Below are 19,302 nucleotides of genomic sequence, written 5' to 3'. Positions count from 1 at the left end.
TAACTATGAAACCTCACAGACAGCTAACTAGTTTTCTAAAACCCAAACCCTCCATCCTCTGAGCTCCCTATCAGTTGTTGCTCAGTGTTTCCCCTCAGTGTGTTACAGAGTAGTTACTCTGATTTGTTTTTCCCCCATCTGAAATTGGAAAAATAAAAAGTAACATTACTGACATGGCTTGAGTTCACCGACTGCTGTGTCGAATGACAACTAGGCTGCTTAGCATTCTTTAAAAAGTATCAGGAGCAGGAGTCCTATTTTTCCCCCTAAATAATCATAATCTAATTTTGAAACAAAACTTAACTTGTATCTATCTATGACTTTGTTGGGTTAGTGAAATCTCTTGGTAGTTGTGCAACAACTCTCCCCGTCTATACTGATGTGACCTGTGTCCCTACATCACTTGACGAGACAGTATAGGTGCAATATGAGGTTAAGGTTAGGACACACAAAATTAAACACTTAATAACATTTGTTATTGACAACATGTGCAGCTAAAAATGAATTTTACATGTATTTTGAAGTTTATTCTCATTTGTAATGACTGTAAATACTGGAGAAAAACAGATCTGTACAGAACAAAAACTCATTTTTTCCCCCAATTATCATTTTTATTATATTTTCTTATTCAGGGTTACAAAGCAATCACAGCACAATACACTGAGTCATCATCTCACTGCAGCTTGGGCCAGTACCACTCCACAGGCATCAGAAACAGGGAAAAGGAAAAGGAAAAACAATACATAAGGCTGTATGTCCACTGAAGAATTTCTCAAAGGAAACATAGATTAAGTTTTGCGAGGGTATCGTGGCCGATGATTTTTGTTCTCTGAGCACAATTCAGGATTATTGGTGTCCAGCGCTTCCCGGCACTAAAAGGAAAACAGATGGATATCGATCTTAAAACATGCAAAAAAAGAGATGCAGAAAATAAAATAAAATAGTTCAATCAGGTTGCAATATTAAACCCTTTTATCTTAATGGGATGTTTTCCAAATATGTCCACAAGGGTGACCATATTCTCCAGAACATATCTGACTTTTGATTTAGATCATAAGTCAGCTTCTCCAGTAGTATTAGTTTTGCCACTTGTTTCAACCACATTCCAACAGAGGGAACTTCTGGGGTAGACCACAATGGTAATATGCATTTTATAACCAAAAAAGTAAGTCAGCACACGGACAGTATCTTCATCAAAAGTAATCTTAGGGTCATAATTAAATAATTAAATTAAATAAAAGAGGTACGTGCTTGGTGATATAACAAAGTTTGCATCAAACTCTTCAATGACTGTGTGAACACCTCTCTAGTAGGGCTGCACTTTGTCACAGCTCCAGAAAGCATGAATCTAGGTACCTGTACTTGTCTTACATTTAAGCACATTTTAGAAGTATTGGGGAAAATCTTCTGGAGGCAGACAGGGATAAGTTCTCTCTATTTTTAAGATATGACAAGTTTATAAAGTCCCAAAAAGTTTCTTTTTCATCTTCAATTCAAACTGTTCAAGAACATAGGCCAATGTGAATATACCCAAAATTTAGATGGCCAAACAAATTATGAATTGTATCTCTTCTATATTTGTGCAGAAGAGTAACAAGCTTAATGTATGACACTCATGGATGAGATGAAAAAGATATATCTTTTTTTAAGTATGAGGGAAAACTTTATACTGCAGTCTGGGAAATTCACTTGGTTCAGGCATGATAGAGCAACAATTAAGTAAATACAGAACAACTGACAAAAAGAGTAAAGATAACACTTACAGGTTGTGAATTCACACTTCTCACTACTGTCACTGGAGTGCTTACTAAACGATGTGGAGGTTTTGACGCTAACCACATATGCCGTACTCGGCTCCAAGTCTTTGGGAAGTATTACAGAGGATGTCGCTGTCCTGACTTTTTTATGCACCTGGTATGGAGAGACGACAATTACAAGAGGATGATACAAAGTTCTTCAACTTTTTCTGTCAGGGTCAAAAACTCTCCTTGGACACATTTTTTCTTTTTTGTAATTGAATTTATATGTTAAAGTTAATGAATCACACAGAGCACATAACCAACCAAAAGACAAATAAACTGCATAACTGAGGGTGGAAACATAAGACATAAATCATATAAACTAATCAGGTTCTTAATTTTTGCAATCTGCTCCAACTGGAGTAATGTTTACTCTGTAATTCCCTCTGGATTCAGGACGAGTTAGAATTTTCGAATGTTTGACTAGTTTTGTATGTCTAAACATTCAAATAGCATGCCATGGTTGCATTTATTTATTTATTTATTTATTTTACATAATGTATACAACCACAAATATGGTGCTGTAGTCTATAGTAGTCTACTGTTTAAGTGGTGATCGGTATATAGTTCACACTGCCATCTGGTGGCTATTTAAAAGCCCAATACATTACTAGTGTGAAATACTGCTGGAGAGAGTCTGAGTCCATGTCTACATCTCCATGACCGATGGAGGTCAGTGTTACCAAGTGTCTGTGACACTGCCCCTACCTTGTCTGTTTCTTTTTTTCCATAAGTCACCTCAGCAGTCAAGTAATTACTGAGACTGGTTTGCTCCATGTTTGTCTTCCATGTGACATTAACATTTCCATCTGACTGGTCCACTGAGATGTTTGTTGGGGCTTTTGGTTTAACTGTGGAAGAATAGCAACAAGAACATTTAAAGGTTAATTCTCTAGAGTAGGCTGAAATTCAAAGAATATTTTCTAAACAAAAATCCATCCTAAACCAGTGTGTTATTCCTTTTGTCTTTGACGGTTGACTATTTGTGAACATGTACAACTCTGTCCACAAAGGTAGAAACCAGAGATGCAAGGCTCTAATCTATTATGTTTGGAAGAGACACTTTCTGAAGCTGCTCAGTTGACAAAGAAATGAAGACTGCTTATTTGTGCTTTTACATGCAAGTGAGTTTTATGAAACTGATAAGAAACACAAAATGGCCTCATGTCCTCATATATGACCATGGGTAACCTACTATCCTGCAAAATCCTTCTCTCATCCACTGTCAATGGAGCATCTTCAGGATTTCTCTTTGTTATAATTATCTGGTGTCTTGCTTTGAAAGAGAATTGTTCTTTTTCTCAAATGTTGAGTGAACTATCTTAAGATCACAGCAATGACACATTTTCTTAGGTTGGATTCTCAAAAGAAAAGAACTCACTGCTGTCTTCGATGCTGATGATTTTGGACTTCAGCTCCTGCCCCCCTTTCAGAAGTGTTGCAGTGTGAGTCTCCCCTAAAACAAGTATCATTTTGATAGAGCAACAACATGCTCCACTGAAGCCCTCCCTGCGCTTGAAATTGCAATGTGCCTTCCTGTGGAATACAAATGAATTGTGTTCAATAACATGGTTTGAAAATAACTCTCTTTCTGGGTATAATGCTTCAAACATGGATGTTGATTCAGTTGCTTTTTCAGTATTGTAATGCCATCCACTGTTAAGATCGATTTAACATTTAACACCAAAACATAATAATTCAGGGTTGGGGTTAACTGTAGCACTTAAACAATTTACTGTCTCTGTAGTGTGACACAAAGTAACACATAAAAATAACACTTACGGTTTTTCTGGGATATTCCCTGTGAGATTCAAACTGTATTCAGTACAGTCTGGCTGGTCAGATGTTGGTTTGAAGTGGCAAAACATTGTATCAACATAGTCGTTGGTACAGTAAAGATCCTTTTCAAGCCCTGCATGAAACAAACACATAATAATAATAATAATAATAATAATAATAATAATAATAATACAAAAGGTAATAAATAATTAGAGGGATTCAACTTAGTGAAACTATTTTAAAAGCTGTTTTCCCTGTCCCATTACTTACCAGAAGGTGTCACAGACAACATGTTTCCCAAAATAAGAAGCAGAATAAAAGACATCCCTTTGTGAAGAAACCTGAAACCAAACAAATTTGCAGATATTATTATGCTTATTGCTATGGCGCTTTTCTATCATGCAGCCAAGTCAACATGGCGACATCAGGAAAAAGGCAAATTTTTAGATTTAAGTTTACCTTCTCAACTCCATGGTGATCTAAAAAGTACTTTGTCTTCTTCTGTTCTTCGAAAACAACAAACCAAACCACCAGGGTGAGTTTTATATTCACCCGCTGACGTAGCTCTTAACGTCAGTAGCTCTGATAGCATCATCGTTCTCAGATTAGGCTTTTTCCTTGAGAGGAAGATGGAGCCAATGTGTCACAATCTTGATCAAGTGAAAACCACCTGCGGTTATGATGCAGTCACCTCACCAACTTTCACAGTCATTAGTTTGTCAAATGAGACATTTTTCTTCCGTGTTAAAATCCCCCCATACAGGCCTCAGTGTAGTACATAAGGATTTGCATGTTATAGTATTTAGTAATTCTATATCCTCCCCTGCACAGCTTAATTGTGGAGTACGTCAAGGTGGATGTCTGGGCCCTATTTTGTTCCCCATCTGCCACCACTTGGTCATATAATTAATAGGCCACTGTCACTGCTTTTCAGATGATGCACAGCTGTATTTACCTGTTAAACCCAGTGCTTAAAGTAGAATTGATACCTTGAAAAATACCCTAGCTGACATCAAATTCTATTTTCTGTGCTTCACTTTCTTTTATTTGTTGTATTGTTGTATTGTTTTAATACTGCACTTAGTAATTTATGTTTTGAAAAGTGCTACAGAAATAAAATGTATTATTAATATTATTCTTCCTTGTTGATAATCAGGAATCAGTGGGTTCCCTGAAAAAAAAAAAAATGCATAAATGGGTGTTTCTAAGCGTTACGAAGAAGTTAAGGCTTCAGTAAGTACAGGTATCAGTGGGTTCCTTACACCAAGGAATGGATAGTGTGTTGAGGCTCAACATGATATGTGTGGCAGGGATGATCGGGCAGGTACAACATCTAGAAGGTGCGATGCAATCTCAGCCTGCATCTGAAAAGAGGCAAAATTGCCAAAACCCTAATCAATGGAATAAGCAATGTGTATAACAACAAATTGTCACGGACCCCTCCTGTAGAGTGAATGACAGGTAATCTGTGTTTAAGGCCATTTCATCTGACATAAAAGAGCATAAGACTTCATGACGATATGGTGATGGAAATGGTTTTAATACAAAAAATAATTAAGGATACTGACATCTATATCACATTTTACCCAAGATACTGGTCTGGCCATCACTGTGCAGCATCTCCGCCAAGATGTCCCAGTCACCCTTTACCTGGATGCCACCGGTGGAGCAGTACGTTGACTCCCCAACCAGCTTAAGCAAGTATTTTACTGTGCCCTCTCCTTACCAGGTAATGAAAAAAATAAACCTCCCTTGTCCATTGCCGAGATGATCACCAGTGACCACACTGTGCCACATCTGGTCTTTTTGCTGAACGCCAAAATTAGCAGATTGAACACATACAGAATACACCACACTGAAACTGACTACAGTTGGCCCTTATTCTTGGTGTGCTCCTGGCCTTCAATAGGCAGGATGTGTTGTCCTGTGTGGATACTGTCTGCAAATTCAAAGAAGGGCACCTCATCACTAAACACCTGAAAGCAAGTGAATTATCTTTTTAATCATGAAAAACAAAGACTTGATTTCAGAGCTTTTTGAACATATAAGTGGCTCCATTGAAAAACTGATGACTGTGAAAGTTGGTGTAGAATATGACAGGTAGGCTACATTAGACATGGTTTGAAGTGAACCCATTGAAAATTGAGTGAGCTATTGAAAATTAAAGCGAGAAATTGTGGTAATTCAGACTGTACTAAGGCCTGAATCAGAGGTTTTAACCCAAGTTAAGGGCTGCTTTGACAAAATAATGACTGTGAATGACTTGTTTCTAGAGTTCTAGGCTGAGAAACAGAGAAGTTATTTGAAATGCCCATATTGCACTTTTACGATGGTCCCTAAGCAGCCTGGTGACTGAAGTGAAGGTGGTTTTGACTTAATCAAGATTGTGACACATTGGCTTCGTCTTCCTCTCTATAAAAAAGCCTAATCTGAGAATAATGATATTATCAACACAGAACTATTGACATTAAGAGCCACGTTAGCTGATGAATATCAAGCTTCAAACTAAATTCTTGGGAGGATATAGAATTACCCAGCTCAGAGCTGCCTATCTGAGAGATAAGATGTAACCCATTTTAGTGCCTGTAATTCACATGAAATCTCTACAACAATTAATTACATAATCAATTTCCAAAGCTAGGACATGAGTTTTGGCAATCTTGCCTCTTTTCAGATAGCTGGCAGGCCGAGATATATGATGATATTTAAATACTATATAGTGTAACGTTCTCCTCACCTATGTGTGCAAATCCTTATGTACTACACTGAGGCCTGTATGAGGGGATTTTAACACAAGAAAAGGTCTCTTTTGACAAACTAATAACTGTGAATGTTGGTGAGGAATATTATAAACAAATTAGAGATGGTTTGAAGTGAATCCATTGAAAAGGCTGAGAAACGGTGATGTTTATTTTAAACTGCCCATATTGCACTTTTATGACGGTCTATAAGCAGCCTGGGGACTGCACTAACTAACAGGTGGTGGTTTTGACTTAATCAAGATTGTGACACATTGGCTCCGTCTTCCTCTCTAAAAAAAAAAAAAAGCTTATCTGAGAATGATGAAGCTATCGACACAGAGCTATTGACGTTAAAAGGCGTGTCAGCTGATGAATATCAAACTTCAAGCTAAATTCACACCCGTTACCACATTGGGGTTGAGGGAAATGAGAAAGATAAGTAGCTAAAAAAAAAAAAAAAAGTTCTGAAATGGGCATAATACCAATTAGCAAAGCAGAAGCAAAAATGTTCATCTGGAATGAAATGATGAAACAATGGCAGGAAAGATGGGATAAAGAAGTTAAAGGGAGGTAAGTCCAACAAAAAGTGAGAATATGCAGGTTTTTTAGCAAGAAATATGAAACAAGAGCACCATAAGCAGGTTCAGGTTGGGACACACAAGATTAAACATTTAGGACTGGTTTCACAGACAGGGATTAAGCCTAGTCCTAGATTCAGGACTTTTTCAGTGGATATCTCCATTGAATTTTGTCTTTAGTCCCTGTCTGCGAAACCAGCCCTTAAAAACATATCCTGAAAAAACATCCAAATTGATGAATTGTTAAACTTGGTAAACACCCAGAGAGAGAGAGAGAGAGAGAGAGAGAGAGAGAAATTTAATTCCGAATTGCATAGGCTAAATATAGGTTTAAAGACATGATATCTGTTAAAAGAAACATGACCCCACTCTAGTTCAGTAGTTAAAACCAAAAGAAGAATTTCCACACACTGAGGCAGGTTCAGGAAAACACGCTATACAGACATAGAGAGTAATAGGAAAACCTTTATCTTAAAGTTTAAGAATTTAAAAGGTACAAATGTATTAAATCAAGTGCTTTTAATACTTCCACTAGATACCGATTTTACTCGTGAGTCAACGAACAAAGAGCAGCGTGCGCAATTTTATCACATACAGACCGGTTTAATCTGCAGTCAAAACGCCAGGACCATAAAGCAAAGCTTTTTAATATCAGGATATCAATTTGCAAGAGAATTAAGAATTCACAAATATCAGGCCAACAGTTCAAATGCCTGCAGTAGTACCACCTTGGTTAGGCTACTTCCTCAACCAATGGTAGATTTTTATATATTAGAAAATAATTGATCTGATAAAGAGAGAACCAATAGACTATAGATAAATTTGTTGATAGCGTTTTTAAAAATAAGTAGGGTATTATTCATTATTATTATTATTCACTATACAGAATAGTGAGAATAGGGCTATGTGTTCAGTTTTTTGGGGTGCCAGCTCAAGTGAGGGGAATGAGAAAGTATTATATAGTAGAATTTAGAAATTTAGAAAATGAATTAATAAAATATGAAATAAAATTCCATATCTGGTTTCAAATGAAGAAACAGTGGCAGGAAAAATAAGGAAACGAAAGGTAGACATTGACAAGAAGTGGGCTAAAGCATCTAGGGGAAGGAGCGTTATCAAAGTTGCTGAACCTTTATAACAGAGTGTGGGAGGAGGGAAGGTTACCAAGTGCATGGAAAGAAGCGGTAGTGATTCCGATAAGAAAACCTGGCAAGGATCCGTCTAAACCCACTAGTTACAGGCCAATAGCACTAACATCAAATATATGCAAGATAATGGAAAGGATGGTAACAGAAAGGTTATCATATGAACTTGAGAAGAGAGGAATGCTGGCAAGTTATCAGAGTGGTTTTAGGAAAGGAAGGAATACCATGGACTCAGTGATAAGGCTAGAGACTGAAATAAGAAAGGCTCAGGCAAATAAAGAGTCAGTAATTACAGTGTTTTTTGATATAGAAAAAGCCTATGACATGATGTGGAAGGAAGGATTGTTAATTAAGCTGCACAAGATGGGTGTTGGTGGGAGAGTTTTTAACTGGATAAAGGATTTTCTGTTTGGAAGAAAAATTCAAGTATGGATTGGGTCAGACTTGTCAAATCAGTATACAGTTGGTAATGGCATACCTCAAGGCAGTGTGATAAGCCCGCTACTCTTCATCAGTATGATCAATGACGTTTTCTCAAAGGTACCGGTAGATATAGGTAGGTCATTGTTTGCGGATGATGGGGCCTTGTGGAAAAGAGGAAGGAACATGGAGTATGCAATCAGGAAAGTACAAGGTGCAATTGATGAGGTGGTGGAGTGGGGTTATGATTGGGGGTGTAGGTTCTCAGTAGAAAAAACTCAATCAGTCTTTTTCATCAGGAAAAGAATTGAGGAAGGGATGAAGCTAAGGATGTATGGGAAAGAATTAGAAAGGGTTGGAACATTTAAATTTTTGGGAGTTCTTTTTGATTCACGGTTAACATGGGCAGACCATATCAGGAGAATAGAAGAAAAATGAAAAAAAGTAATAAATGTGATGAGATGTTTGACTGGTAGGGAATGGGGAGTAAGTTGCGCATCGTTGAAAAGAATGTATGTGGCCTTGATAAGATCTGTGTTGGATTATGGCAGTGTAGCATATGGAGCAGCAGTCAGGTCTCTTATAAGGAAATTGGATGTGATTCAGGCACAGGCATTGAGAGTGTGCAGTGGGGCTTTTAAATCATTGCCAGTACCTGCCCTACAGGTAGAAATGGGAGAAATGCCGTTGGAATTAAGAAGGATGCAACTGAAGGCAAATTACTGGGCTAATTTGCAGGGACACAATGATTCTCACCCCACAAAAGAAGTGTTGCAGGAGTGCTGGGAGAATGGGAAGTATCAGAGGGATAACTTTGGTCGGGTAGGGAATGACATTGCAAAAGAATTTGGAGTGTTTGGTCTGAAGATAAGCCCTTCAGTAGTTTATCCGGTGGTGGCTCCATGGATGCTTGTGTGGCCTGATATAGACTGGTGTTTGTTAGAGGTAAAAGGGAAAGAAAAAGATAAAATTGATTTGGTAAGTGCATTTAACTATCATGTAATGAAAGAGTATAGTGATTTTACACAGATTTATACGGATGGTGCTAAAAAACCTGAGACAGGAGTGACAGGATTTGGGGTGGCAATACCAGCAAAAGGAATTGGAATCAACAGAAGAACATCCAATAAGTTAGGGGTTTACACAGTGGAGATGTTGGCAGTGTTGGTTGCACTACGATGGGTGGAAAAAACTAGACTAGATAAGGTGTTGATATGCTCAGATTCATCCTCAGCCCTAGCAAGTTTAAGGTCTTTCCATTCAAACAGCTGTCAAGATGTGCTATATGAAGTCCTCCAGTCAGTCACAAGAATAGCAAATCAGAGAGGGCTGGTAAAATTTCTGTGGGTTCCAGCGCATGTAGGGGTGAGGGGGAATGAGAGGGTGGATGAGTTGGCTAAGAGGGCTTTAAAGAAAGGAAATATAGAAATGCAAGTTAGTATCAGTAAAGCAGAGGTTAAATGTGTAATCTGGGAAAAAATCAACCAAATGTGGCAAGGAAGGTGGGACAGAGAGGGGAAAGGGAGGCATTTATATCAAATTCAAAACAGTGTCAAAGTTACCAGGGTAGGTAGTGGACACAGGAGAGAGGAAATTGTGTTGACAAGGTTAAGGTTGGGGCACTGTGCACTAAACAAAACACTGAAAATGGTAGGGAAACACCAGACAGGATTGTGTGAGGGATGTCAGGAGGAGGAGGAGTCAGTGGAGCACGTAGTTCTGAGTTGTAGGGGGTATGGGACACAGAGAGAGATGATGAGGATGAATCTGAGGGAATTAGGGGTACAGGAATTCACATTAAAAGGATTACTGGGCATGGGTGAGAGAGCAGGGTACTGTTAGATTTCTTAAGGGATACAGGTTTTTTTTTATAGGATATGATGGATAAGTAGGGATAGGGTGCTAGGGTGGCTGACATGGATAGGGATTTTATAGTAGGACTAGGTTGTAAAGCATGGAGGATAAAATGCAGTTTAGAGTGTGTGTGTGTGTGTGTGTGTGTGTGTGTGTGTGTGTGTGTGTGTGTGTGTGTGTGTGTGTGTGTTTTGAAGGGATTTAGATTGTAAATCTGTTGTCTGGTCCACCCCCCTGGAGCAGAAGGTGGCGGTAATGCACCAATAAGCTGGATGCCAACCGCCGTAAAACAAGAAGAAGAAGAAGAAGAAGAAGCGCTCGTTTTAGGCAACAAGCAACAAGCCCAGTACCCAACACGGAAGGCGCGTACTGCTGTAGAACCGCCTTGACCAAAACCTGACGGATAGTGAGTAAACTTGGTCACGATATTTTCTGACTCAAGAAAAGACGTTTTCTACAAGGTTTCAACTGCCAGTCCCCGAGGTTAGCCGGGTAACTGACGAAATCTCAAAGACTGCTAACGTTAGCTAGTTAGCGTTTGCTAAAACCAAAACTCTCCATCCTCTGAGCTCCCTGTCAGACAGCAGTGCCCGCTAACTGTATATTGACGGTACTAACTATAGCTAACGTTAGTAGCTGGAAGAAGATTACTTGAATATAACCGTAGACCCTTAGCTAGAAACCTGACGTATCGTTTTAACGCTAGCTCTAGCTTGATGTTAACAGATTTGCAATGTGGAATAGCTCAATGTATTGCTTGCTGTCTACATGTCAGCTGACTCAAACAAACCTCCAAAGTCCTACACAATATATTGGCTAACTCTTAACGTTAAAACGGTTGGGTAGAGAGGTCGGCACTATTGCTAGTGTATTCATCTATAATAATAATAATAAACATGGCGGCCGCCGGTTTTGACTTGATTGCCTGCCACCGTAAAACCTATGAAATCAATTCATAGTCAAAATTCACTGCTGGGTGCCTGTTGCGCTCATACATAAACCACCTGTGGCAGGACTGATATGGCTTACTTGTCAGGCTGTACAATCATATCAACCATACCTTGACTCAAGAGGCAAACAGGTTTCAGATCAGCTGTTGTATGATACTTTATCCATACAGATTAAAGTGGGAATGAAAGAAGGTGGCAACCCTCTTCTATGCACAAATTATGGCATTTATCCTCCTTGTTTTACATTACTTTCCCTTCCCACCATTTCCCCTTGTTGACTTGATGGAGTGTGTGTAACCATCATTATTTTGTGTGTCTAGGCCAATCCAGAGCTATGACACGGCCAATGGGAGACAGCCACCGCAGGTTCCTACAAGCCATGATGGCTAATGGCATCGTTGATGAACCCGGGGCAAAGACTCTCCATCAGCATTCCTGTGAGACACACAACGGTGCGATATTTTATATATATCTATACAGACATTTACTGATGCTATCAATGCAGAGTACCTCACATTACATCGTTCTATCAGGAAACGGGATTCAAAACAGGTCAGCAGGCCTGTTTCTTATAGGTCCCCAAATGACAAGAGCATCACTATATTGCCACTTTGGCCAAAAATCCTTATAACAACAATTTTGATGATTTTCATCATGCTTTTACTTCATCTGAAGGTTTACGCAGTCCTTTATCAGTAGAGCAAGTTTTATGACCTCAGAGGCGATGAAATCTATTCAAAACATAATAAAATAAGGCTGTTTAATTAAATTCCTGACTTTTTGAAAACACAAGGTTTCATCCAACAACACTGATATTTTAGAGGTACTAATATGAGTCAGGGGTTCAAAAGGTTTCCGGCAATAAGTGTAAACAATACAGTACAGTAAGTCAGGATTTTTCAAACCACCATTATCACAAGTATTCTATAATATTTTTTTGTAGTTGTAGTACTAGTTGTTGCTCAGTGTTTCCCCTCAGTGTGTTATGGGGACTGTCTGATTGTGCAACAACTCTCCTGTCTATAGTGATGTGACCTGTGTCACTACATCACTGACGAGACAGTATAGGTGCAATATGAGAGCTACATGTAGTCCTGAAATGGAGTCATTTCCAGCCTAACAAACTGTCTTTTTTCTTGCAGCACACTACGCTCATGACAGACTGGATGAATTTATTGAAGTCATCAATTCACAGCTGCAGCCCATGTTCATGCAGATTAGAAAAGGGATGTCTGAAGACAATGGTCTCCAGTACTACGCCTTGGTTAGTGGCTTTAATACCAGCACTGTGCCTACATTACCATTTACCAATACTATGCCTTGGGTAGTGACTGTTGTAAGGTCACAATGAAAAATCACTTGTTCACCTTGTTAGCAAATTCTCCAGATCACCACAATACTATTGAAATGTTGTGTCCTTGTGACTTTAATATAGGAATCTGCCACTGCAAAAGTGCTTCCCCTATATTCATTCAGCAGTGGTGGCCACCACAGCTAGAACATTTCCACCCCTGCTAAATAAAATGTGTAAATGAAAGTAAAGCTACTATTCAGTCTCATTTCCCCAAATTGCAAGCAAAGATGAGGACTAGTCTTTAGAGGTTAGAGGTTTTAGAGGTTACTTTAGCTTAAGCATAGTGACGTTTCACAACCAGAGCAGTTTTAGTATTACAGCTGGAACTACAATCATAACTGAGACTGAAATTTGGATCAGCTAATGACCAAAATTATCCCCAAACGCCACCAATAAAGTGAACCACGCTAAAAAGAATGAGGCATGCCCTCATTTCAAAAAATGTATTTAATTTAATGGGTTTAATGTTGGCCTACACAAAATATCCCAGATAATACCTCTTTACATGAATAAACAGAATACTCAGAAGATTAGTACGGAAATTGAACTTATGCAGACCAAAACCAACAACAAACGACATAGGGTGTATACATGCCTTAGTATAACCCAGGTGTCTCATTTTTTATTATTATAGCTGATTTAAGAGCTTGTCTGGGTTATTGTAAATAGGATATCACATTTTAGAGGGTGTGAAATACAACAAAAGTCATGAACTGAGTCATGAGCCTATAATGTAAGAAGCAAGTTGTCGGCACTATAAGTGCAGTGAGTCACCAGGACAAACTGTTAATGACTGAATGAATGAATGAATGAATGTTTTCACTTCAATCCTGTCTAGGTGAACATGGCCGAGACCGATGTCACCAGAATGTCGTCAGATTATGCTGATAATGAACTGGAGCTGTTCAGGAAAACAGTGAGTTCAATTCACAAAAAATGATATAGCATAACAACATTTTGTGCACACTGTCACCCACAGCCTCTTACAGTCCCATTAGTGTATATATTTTTAAAAGGTGAGGCCACAGCAGGAATCAAACCCTGAAACATGTCAGCTGAGCATCGAGCTCTAGCCATTTCTACCATTTGTATGGTGTGAAAAAAGAAAGTGAGATTTCCCTAAATCTGTATTTACATTCTGATTCATGGAACTTTTAAAGCGAGACATTCCTCCGACAGAGCACAGTAGTTCGCTATGATGTGAGAGAGATGCACCAGAAATTTCCAATTTAGGCCTGTGCATTTTGCATGTCAAATTGGTTCTTCTGCTTTGGGATGCAGTACATGCAGGAGTATGTCAATATCTACAAGTCACAGAGGCACTCTGCATCGGCATTTCACACCTCCTACAAAAGTTAGGTGGAACTGCACATTAGTCTCAGAGGTAATGCAGAGATGAGTGGTCACCAGTTCATGGCTGTTAAAAGTAGGTGATTTGATTGGTCAGTTATACAAGTATCCTGTGCAGCTAAATGCAGATGTAAACAAGTCACATGACTGCAACATCTTGCGTATCTGCAAATGCTAAACCCCCTGTAACTCGTACATGGAATTTGGTATGCATCTTCTAAAGAGTGGTTGTCGAATGTTTATTCCGAGTTTTATCATATTAGGCCAACCCAAGTTAAGTTCGAAGCTATTATATAATACGCCACAACCACATGTACCAATCAAAAGCAAACTTAAAGGTTTATCTAACACTTGGCCTTAGAGCATATGTAGCAAATGTGATGACATATAACCAGATTAAGAGTAACGAGTATAAAGAGAGTGTAAATGAAGCATGATTTGAAAATTACATTATACTCATTAATTGATCAAGTTCAATGAGCAGTTGAATTTGTATCTTATTCATCTGTTTTGGACGTGGTGGAAATTGTTCATTATAATAGGCTAAACTATCTCAAAACAGTTTTATATTGCAGTGTAACAATCAAAGCATTAAGTTGCTGTGGCAGCAGTGGGACATATGGTAGCATTCAACTGAGTGCTGAAGCTTCAGAAAGCCTGATTCGCCCCTGACTGGGAAGTGTCTCAAGACTAACTCGAGCTGTATTGATTCAGATGGACCTGATTGTGGGCTCTGAGACTGGAACGGCCTCCTCTACTGACATTCTAAACAGCGCCGACAGCCTGCAGACCAAGAAGCTGAAGAAGAGCGAGACGGAGCACCTCCTGAGCCGACTCGTGCTCGACAGATGGCTCAGTGAGGTACTGTCTTTAAGGGAAAATTCGCTCTCCACCAGAATTTCCAAATGTTGCTCCTACAAATTTAGAGAATGTTTACACTACTCCGCTTTTTTCAAACTGCCAACACCTTTTTTATTTATTTATTTTTTTTACATTAAAGTCAATGGGAAATGACTGCAAGGCGGTGCACCTGGCGGTTCTTTAGGCCGAGTGCAGGGCTTTCTGAAGTTGAGAGCAGTTCATCATTGTAGTGGAGTGTTCATGACGTGGACCACTTTTTTGTGAACCAGCAAATCACAACAAAGCACACACAATGAAGAAGAAGCGGTTGCATACTGTAGGCAGTTGACAGTTACGACAAACAACAACCAGAATTAAACTGAAGAAAGTACCAGTAGAAAAGTTGGTAGTAGTTACTATGGAGCACATTGGCTGGGTTATGGGAGTTTCAGGCAAATGTTTGAGAGTTAAACAAAGTACTGTTGCTGATTGTGGCAGCTGGTCGCTTTGAAAACAAAGTGTGACTTTCTCTACAAAAAAGCAAGACAGTATAATTGGACCCTTAGACAGTTTGTGCAAGAACTTCTTCCCTAGTTTGAAAGTTTCTCCTCAGGCTAAACATTATCAAGGGAGAGTTGGTTGTCTTGTTTCTAGTTTTGGCAGGCTTGGTCATATCAACAAATCCAGACTGAACTGTTCAAATCATAGGAGCAGCATATGTGAAATATGTTTTAGGAGGGAAATTCCCTTTATAGTCCCTGTTGCTGTTAATTCATACTTTCAAGGCTTGCTGCAATCCACCACCCTTTTATCTGTCCCTCAATCCCTGTCTGCCTGACTATTTATTTGTTATTAATTTGTTTAGAAACGGGGCGACTACACCTTGTCCACCAGATGCATAATAGAGATGGAGCCATACATCCGTACAATGTATCAAGACCAGGTGAAAGTGTGCCACATCTGTCACAACATTGCTTTCCAGGTAAATATCTTTGTGTTTCTCTATTTTCTGTTTTGCCATTTTTATTTCCTGGAATCTACATCTACTTTGTAAATTCCTTTTGCCCCTCAAATTGAATACTTGAATGAGAAGAATTGAAGCTAGTTTCTAGCTTGTTTCTATCTTTTCTAATACTGATTTTGTGGTATCGCCAATATTAAGTATAAATACTTTAGTGTCTGTACATTACTGATGATAACTACCTGTCTTAAAGGAAGAATTTAAAGGCAATATGGTTCAGTAACTTCACCTGTGATTATTACTAACAGTATTCTTCATAAACCATTTGTTGCTTACATTTCACTGTGTAATAGATGATCAGTAACATTATAGCTATAATAACTTTTTTGTTGTTATATAAGGATAAACTCAACCCTCAGCACACATTCAATCAACTCCAAAAAGCCACAGTCAATCTGTAGTCTAATATTTTAAAGTAATGTACTTGTCAAAATTAGCTAAAATAAAATGATTAGTTTAGACTAATCAAAGCTGTATGGAGATGAGCCATAAACAAAAGGGGTAAAATGATGCTTTTTATAGGGTGGAGAAGGGAATTTATTTTGAGTAACTACATAAAATTGTTACAGGGATACATGTTGCTGCACTATGAACAGGTTTGCTTCATGATTCAAATTCTTACCATGTGATTCAGGATCAATTACGACATTTTAACATTTTCATGGGTTGGTGTACCTTGGTGCTTTTACTGACAGTTTCATGATTTTTGCTGTTTTTATCGGGCTGGTTGACATTTCTGAAACTTTTTAAACCTTGCCTTACAGTGAATTGTTAGGATACTGAAGCAATTGCTGTATTTACTCTGCATAGAAATTGTTTACATTTGTACGCGATTAATGTAATTTTTTGCTTTTGTCTGGCACGTGGCATTAATGAATTTACTCATTGGATTAACATGATCTTCTTTCAGTGTCAAATCTGTGAGAAACCAACATGTGGCATAAAGATACACAACCCATGTGTGGCCATATACTTCAAAGGAAGATCAGAGCCGAGGTGTCCTGTCTGTGATGACTTCTGGCCACATGAAATCCCTGGTATTTATTATATTATTTATTTGTGGACATAGTTTACTTTGCACACATATTTCAAATGCTGATGCAGCCATTGTAAAAGTAGTTGTTGGTTGACAATTTTGTGTTACACTATACTGATTTGGTTCTACTGTATAACTACCAAGAAAGAATTGTCTGCAGTAATGCAAGATAAATACATGAAAGAGGACTTTTACAATGGCTACCACAATGACTACCAAGAATGCTGAGTGAATAAAATGAAAACACACTGTGCATTTGGGCACCTATTAATTGTCGTCCTGTTCCTTTCAGAGGTCAGGCGGCTCCAGTCTCAGCCCAGAAGATGAAGAATCCTAGCTTGTTTCAACAGAAACAAATATGTTGTTAATGTATGTGTTGTTGTTGTTTTTGTTAAAATGATTACATTTTATATTTTTTAAGTTCATTATAAATAAAATAGTTATGTAATGGTCTTTTACATCATTTTCTTTTTTAGAGGAGCCAAACCTATTATAAACATACAGTATGCATTTCACAGACTAAGATGCTGGTGAGAGAGACTGTGGGGTGAATGAAATGAGACTTGCCTTATGCAGAGACAAATTTATAATGTCAGTGAAAATAAATGACCAAACACAGGGCTTGGACAAACTGAAAGAATCATTTCAATCAAGTAATTGATCTTGGCATGGTGAATACAAGAAACAGTTATTCAAGAAACAGTCTGGAAGGAATGAAGGAAAGATGGAAATGGAAAGCATTAAAACAGATGCTGCATTTGCATTATTTAGATAGACTCTACCATCAAGTATGACCAAGAGTATTATTATTATTACCCTCATTGATTTTGCCACGTTTCAGTCAAAACCCCTGCTGAAGCTGATATTGACCGTCTAAATTGTTTGAAAATGTTGTCTGTGAATAGTGGCCTTAAAGTATCTTGGCCTCACAGGAGTCATGCTCCAGTATCTGTAGGGTGACAATGAACTTAATAGCTTTTCTAAACCATGGATAGAAAAAGGCATATATCAGTGGATTCAAACAGGAATTAAAATACACCAGCCAGGACACAAAAGCCCAAGATGAGGCATTGTTTGAGATGTCCTGCCCTGCAAGAGAGGGATAGTAATAGGGACAGAAAGACATCAAAAACACCAGGATGACAATACCAAGAGTCCTGGCTGCTTTTTTCTCTGACTTCTTGGCGGTCACAGTCACCTTACCAGGCGTAACGGTTGTAATGTGAGACTGCAAGGCACGCGCCTGGGACACGGCCACCACAAACACTCTCATGTATAGAACAACAATAACTGTGCAGGGGCCGATGAAAGTGAACACAAGGTCGACGGCCCCAGAGATATAGTCGATGACCACCACACACTCTCCGTAGCAGGAGTTGTGCCTGTCTGGCTGCTGAAGATGGTCCTTTAAAATCAGCCCGTTGTAGAGAACCGAACAGGCCCAGCACAGACAGACAGAGACATTAACTCTGTGCTGAGTGATTTTGGCGGGGTACTGCAGAGGGTAACAAATGGCTATGTAGCGATCGATCGATATGAGCACCATGTTTCCCACGGAGGCAGAGGTGAGAGTGAAGCCGATAATGTACGACAGAGCGCACATGAGGCGACCCAGCACCCAGCAGGTCTCTATGAAACGGACCGTTTCCACCGGCATCACCAGCAGTCCAACAAGGAGGTCCGACACGGCCAGGGAGAGGAGGAGCAGGTTGGTGGGCGTGTGGAGCTGCCTGAAGTGGGAGATGGAGATGATGACCAGCAGGTTGAGAGCCACGGTAAGCAGAGCGATGGAGGACAGCAGCGTGTAGAGGAGAAGGGCCTCGGAGCGAGGACGCATCGGCCCTCGGCAGGAGGAGTTGAGGAGTTCGGGGTAGCAGAGCTCGGTTCCCTCCAGGCCGTCCATCGTCAGGCACTGGAGAGGAGAGTATTCAGAGACGGACAAGTGCAGGCTTTGACGATGAGGACCTGCAGCGCTCTGACCAAGCGAGACATTGTGCAGCTCATTTATCTCTCTCTAGTGGACACTGATGCCCCTTCTCCCTCCCTCCCTCTTCATCACTGCCTGCTACACTCCCTCTCTCGTCTTCCTCCCTCGACTCCCCCATACCTGTCCAGCGCCCCTTTTCCTACCTTCTGCATCCCTCCCCCTCCCTCTTTGTCAACCTCTTCCTCGTTTCTCGCATTTTGTTTACTTCCTCATCTCCCCTGCTCTTCCTCAATGTAGACACTGTGGTTCAGAGACACAATAAGTGATTTCATGCTGCCCACCCACCAAATTGACACTGATTGGTATTTTGCCAACCTGGGGCCTCATTACAGAAAGAAATCCTAAATTCTTGTCCTAACTTGTCTTGAGTTTCCAAGATAGGAAAAATCTTTTTATTACAGAAGCAAATCTTAAACTCATGGCTGTGTCCTATCTTATCTCAGACCTC

At 39.4% G+C, this 19,302-nt stretch overlaps 3 protein-coding genes across 5 annotated transcripts; 1 reads left to right on the top strand and 2 right to left on the bottom strand.

The window, feature by feature from the left end:
* Positions 1–585: 585 nt before the first annotated feature.
* Positions 586–4,106, bottom strand: LOC139912271 (uncharacterized). The gene is made up of 7 exons (XM_078283904.1): positions 4,038–4,106; positions 3,849–3,919; positions 3,582–3,711; positions 3,181–3,335; positions 2,508–2,650; positions 1,764–1,911; positions 586–872 (listed from the first exon to the last, which is right to left on the bottom strand). The coding sequence occupies exons 1-7, from the start codon at positions 4,049–4,051 to the stop codon at positions 847–849; spliced, it is 687 nt and encodes a 228-aa protein (XP_078140030.1). The 5' UTR covers positions 4,052–4,106; the 3' UTR covers positions 586–846.
* A 6,537-nt stretch (positions 4,107–10,643) lies between these two features.
* Positions 10,644–17,320, top strand: nsmce1 (NSE1 component of SMC5/6 complex). 3 transcript variants are annotated; one of them, XM_078284365.1, is made up of 8 exons: positions 10,644–10,722; positions 11,587–11,718; positions 12,409–12,530; positions 13,459–13,536; positions 14,685–14,831; positions 15,676–15,792; positions 16,742–16,868; positions 17,160–17,320. In XM_078284365.1, exons 2-8 carry the CDS (start codon positions 11,601–11,603, stop codon positions 17,192–17,194), a joined length of 744 nt encoding a protein of 247 aa, XP_078140491.1. In that variant the 5' UTR covers positions 10,644–10,722; positions 11,587–11,600; the 3' UTR covers positions 17,195–17,320. The 3 variants fall into 3 exon arrangements, with proteins under 3 accessions (XP_078140491.1, XP_071756115.1, XP_071756116.1); XM_071900014.2 differs by having other exon boundaries at positions 10,714–10,799; positions 11,587–11,703; XM_071900015.2 differs by having other exon boundaries at positions 10,714–10,799.
* A 429-nt stretch (positions 17,321–17,749) lies between these two features.
* On the bottom strand, positions 17,750–19,034 carry LOC139912256 (trace amine-associated receptor 13c-like). The gene has a single exon (XM_071900013.2). It carries the CDS (start codon positions 18,768–18,770, stop codon positions 17,778–17,780), a length of 993 nt encoding a protein of 330 aa, XP_071756114.2. The 5' UTR covers positions 18,771–19,034; the 3' UTR covers positions 17,750–17,777.
* Between the last annotated feature and the right edge of the window lie 268 nt (positions 19,035–19,302).

This window comes from Centroberyx gerrardi, chromosome 1 (genome assembly GCF_048128805.1).
Source record: "Centroberyx gerrardi isolate f3 chromosome 1, fCenGer3.hap1.cur.20231027, whole genome shotgun sequence".
NCBI classification, from domain to species: Eukaryota; Metazoa; Chordata; class Actinopteri; order Beryciformes; family Berycidae; genus Centroberyx; species Centroberyx gerrardi.
This window is presented reverse-complemented; position numbering and strand designations above follow the sequence as displayed.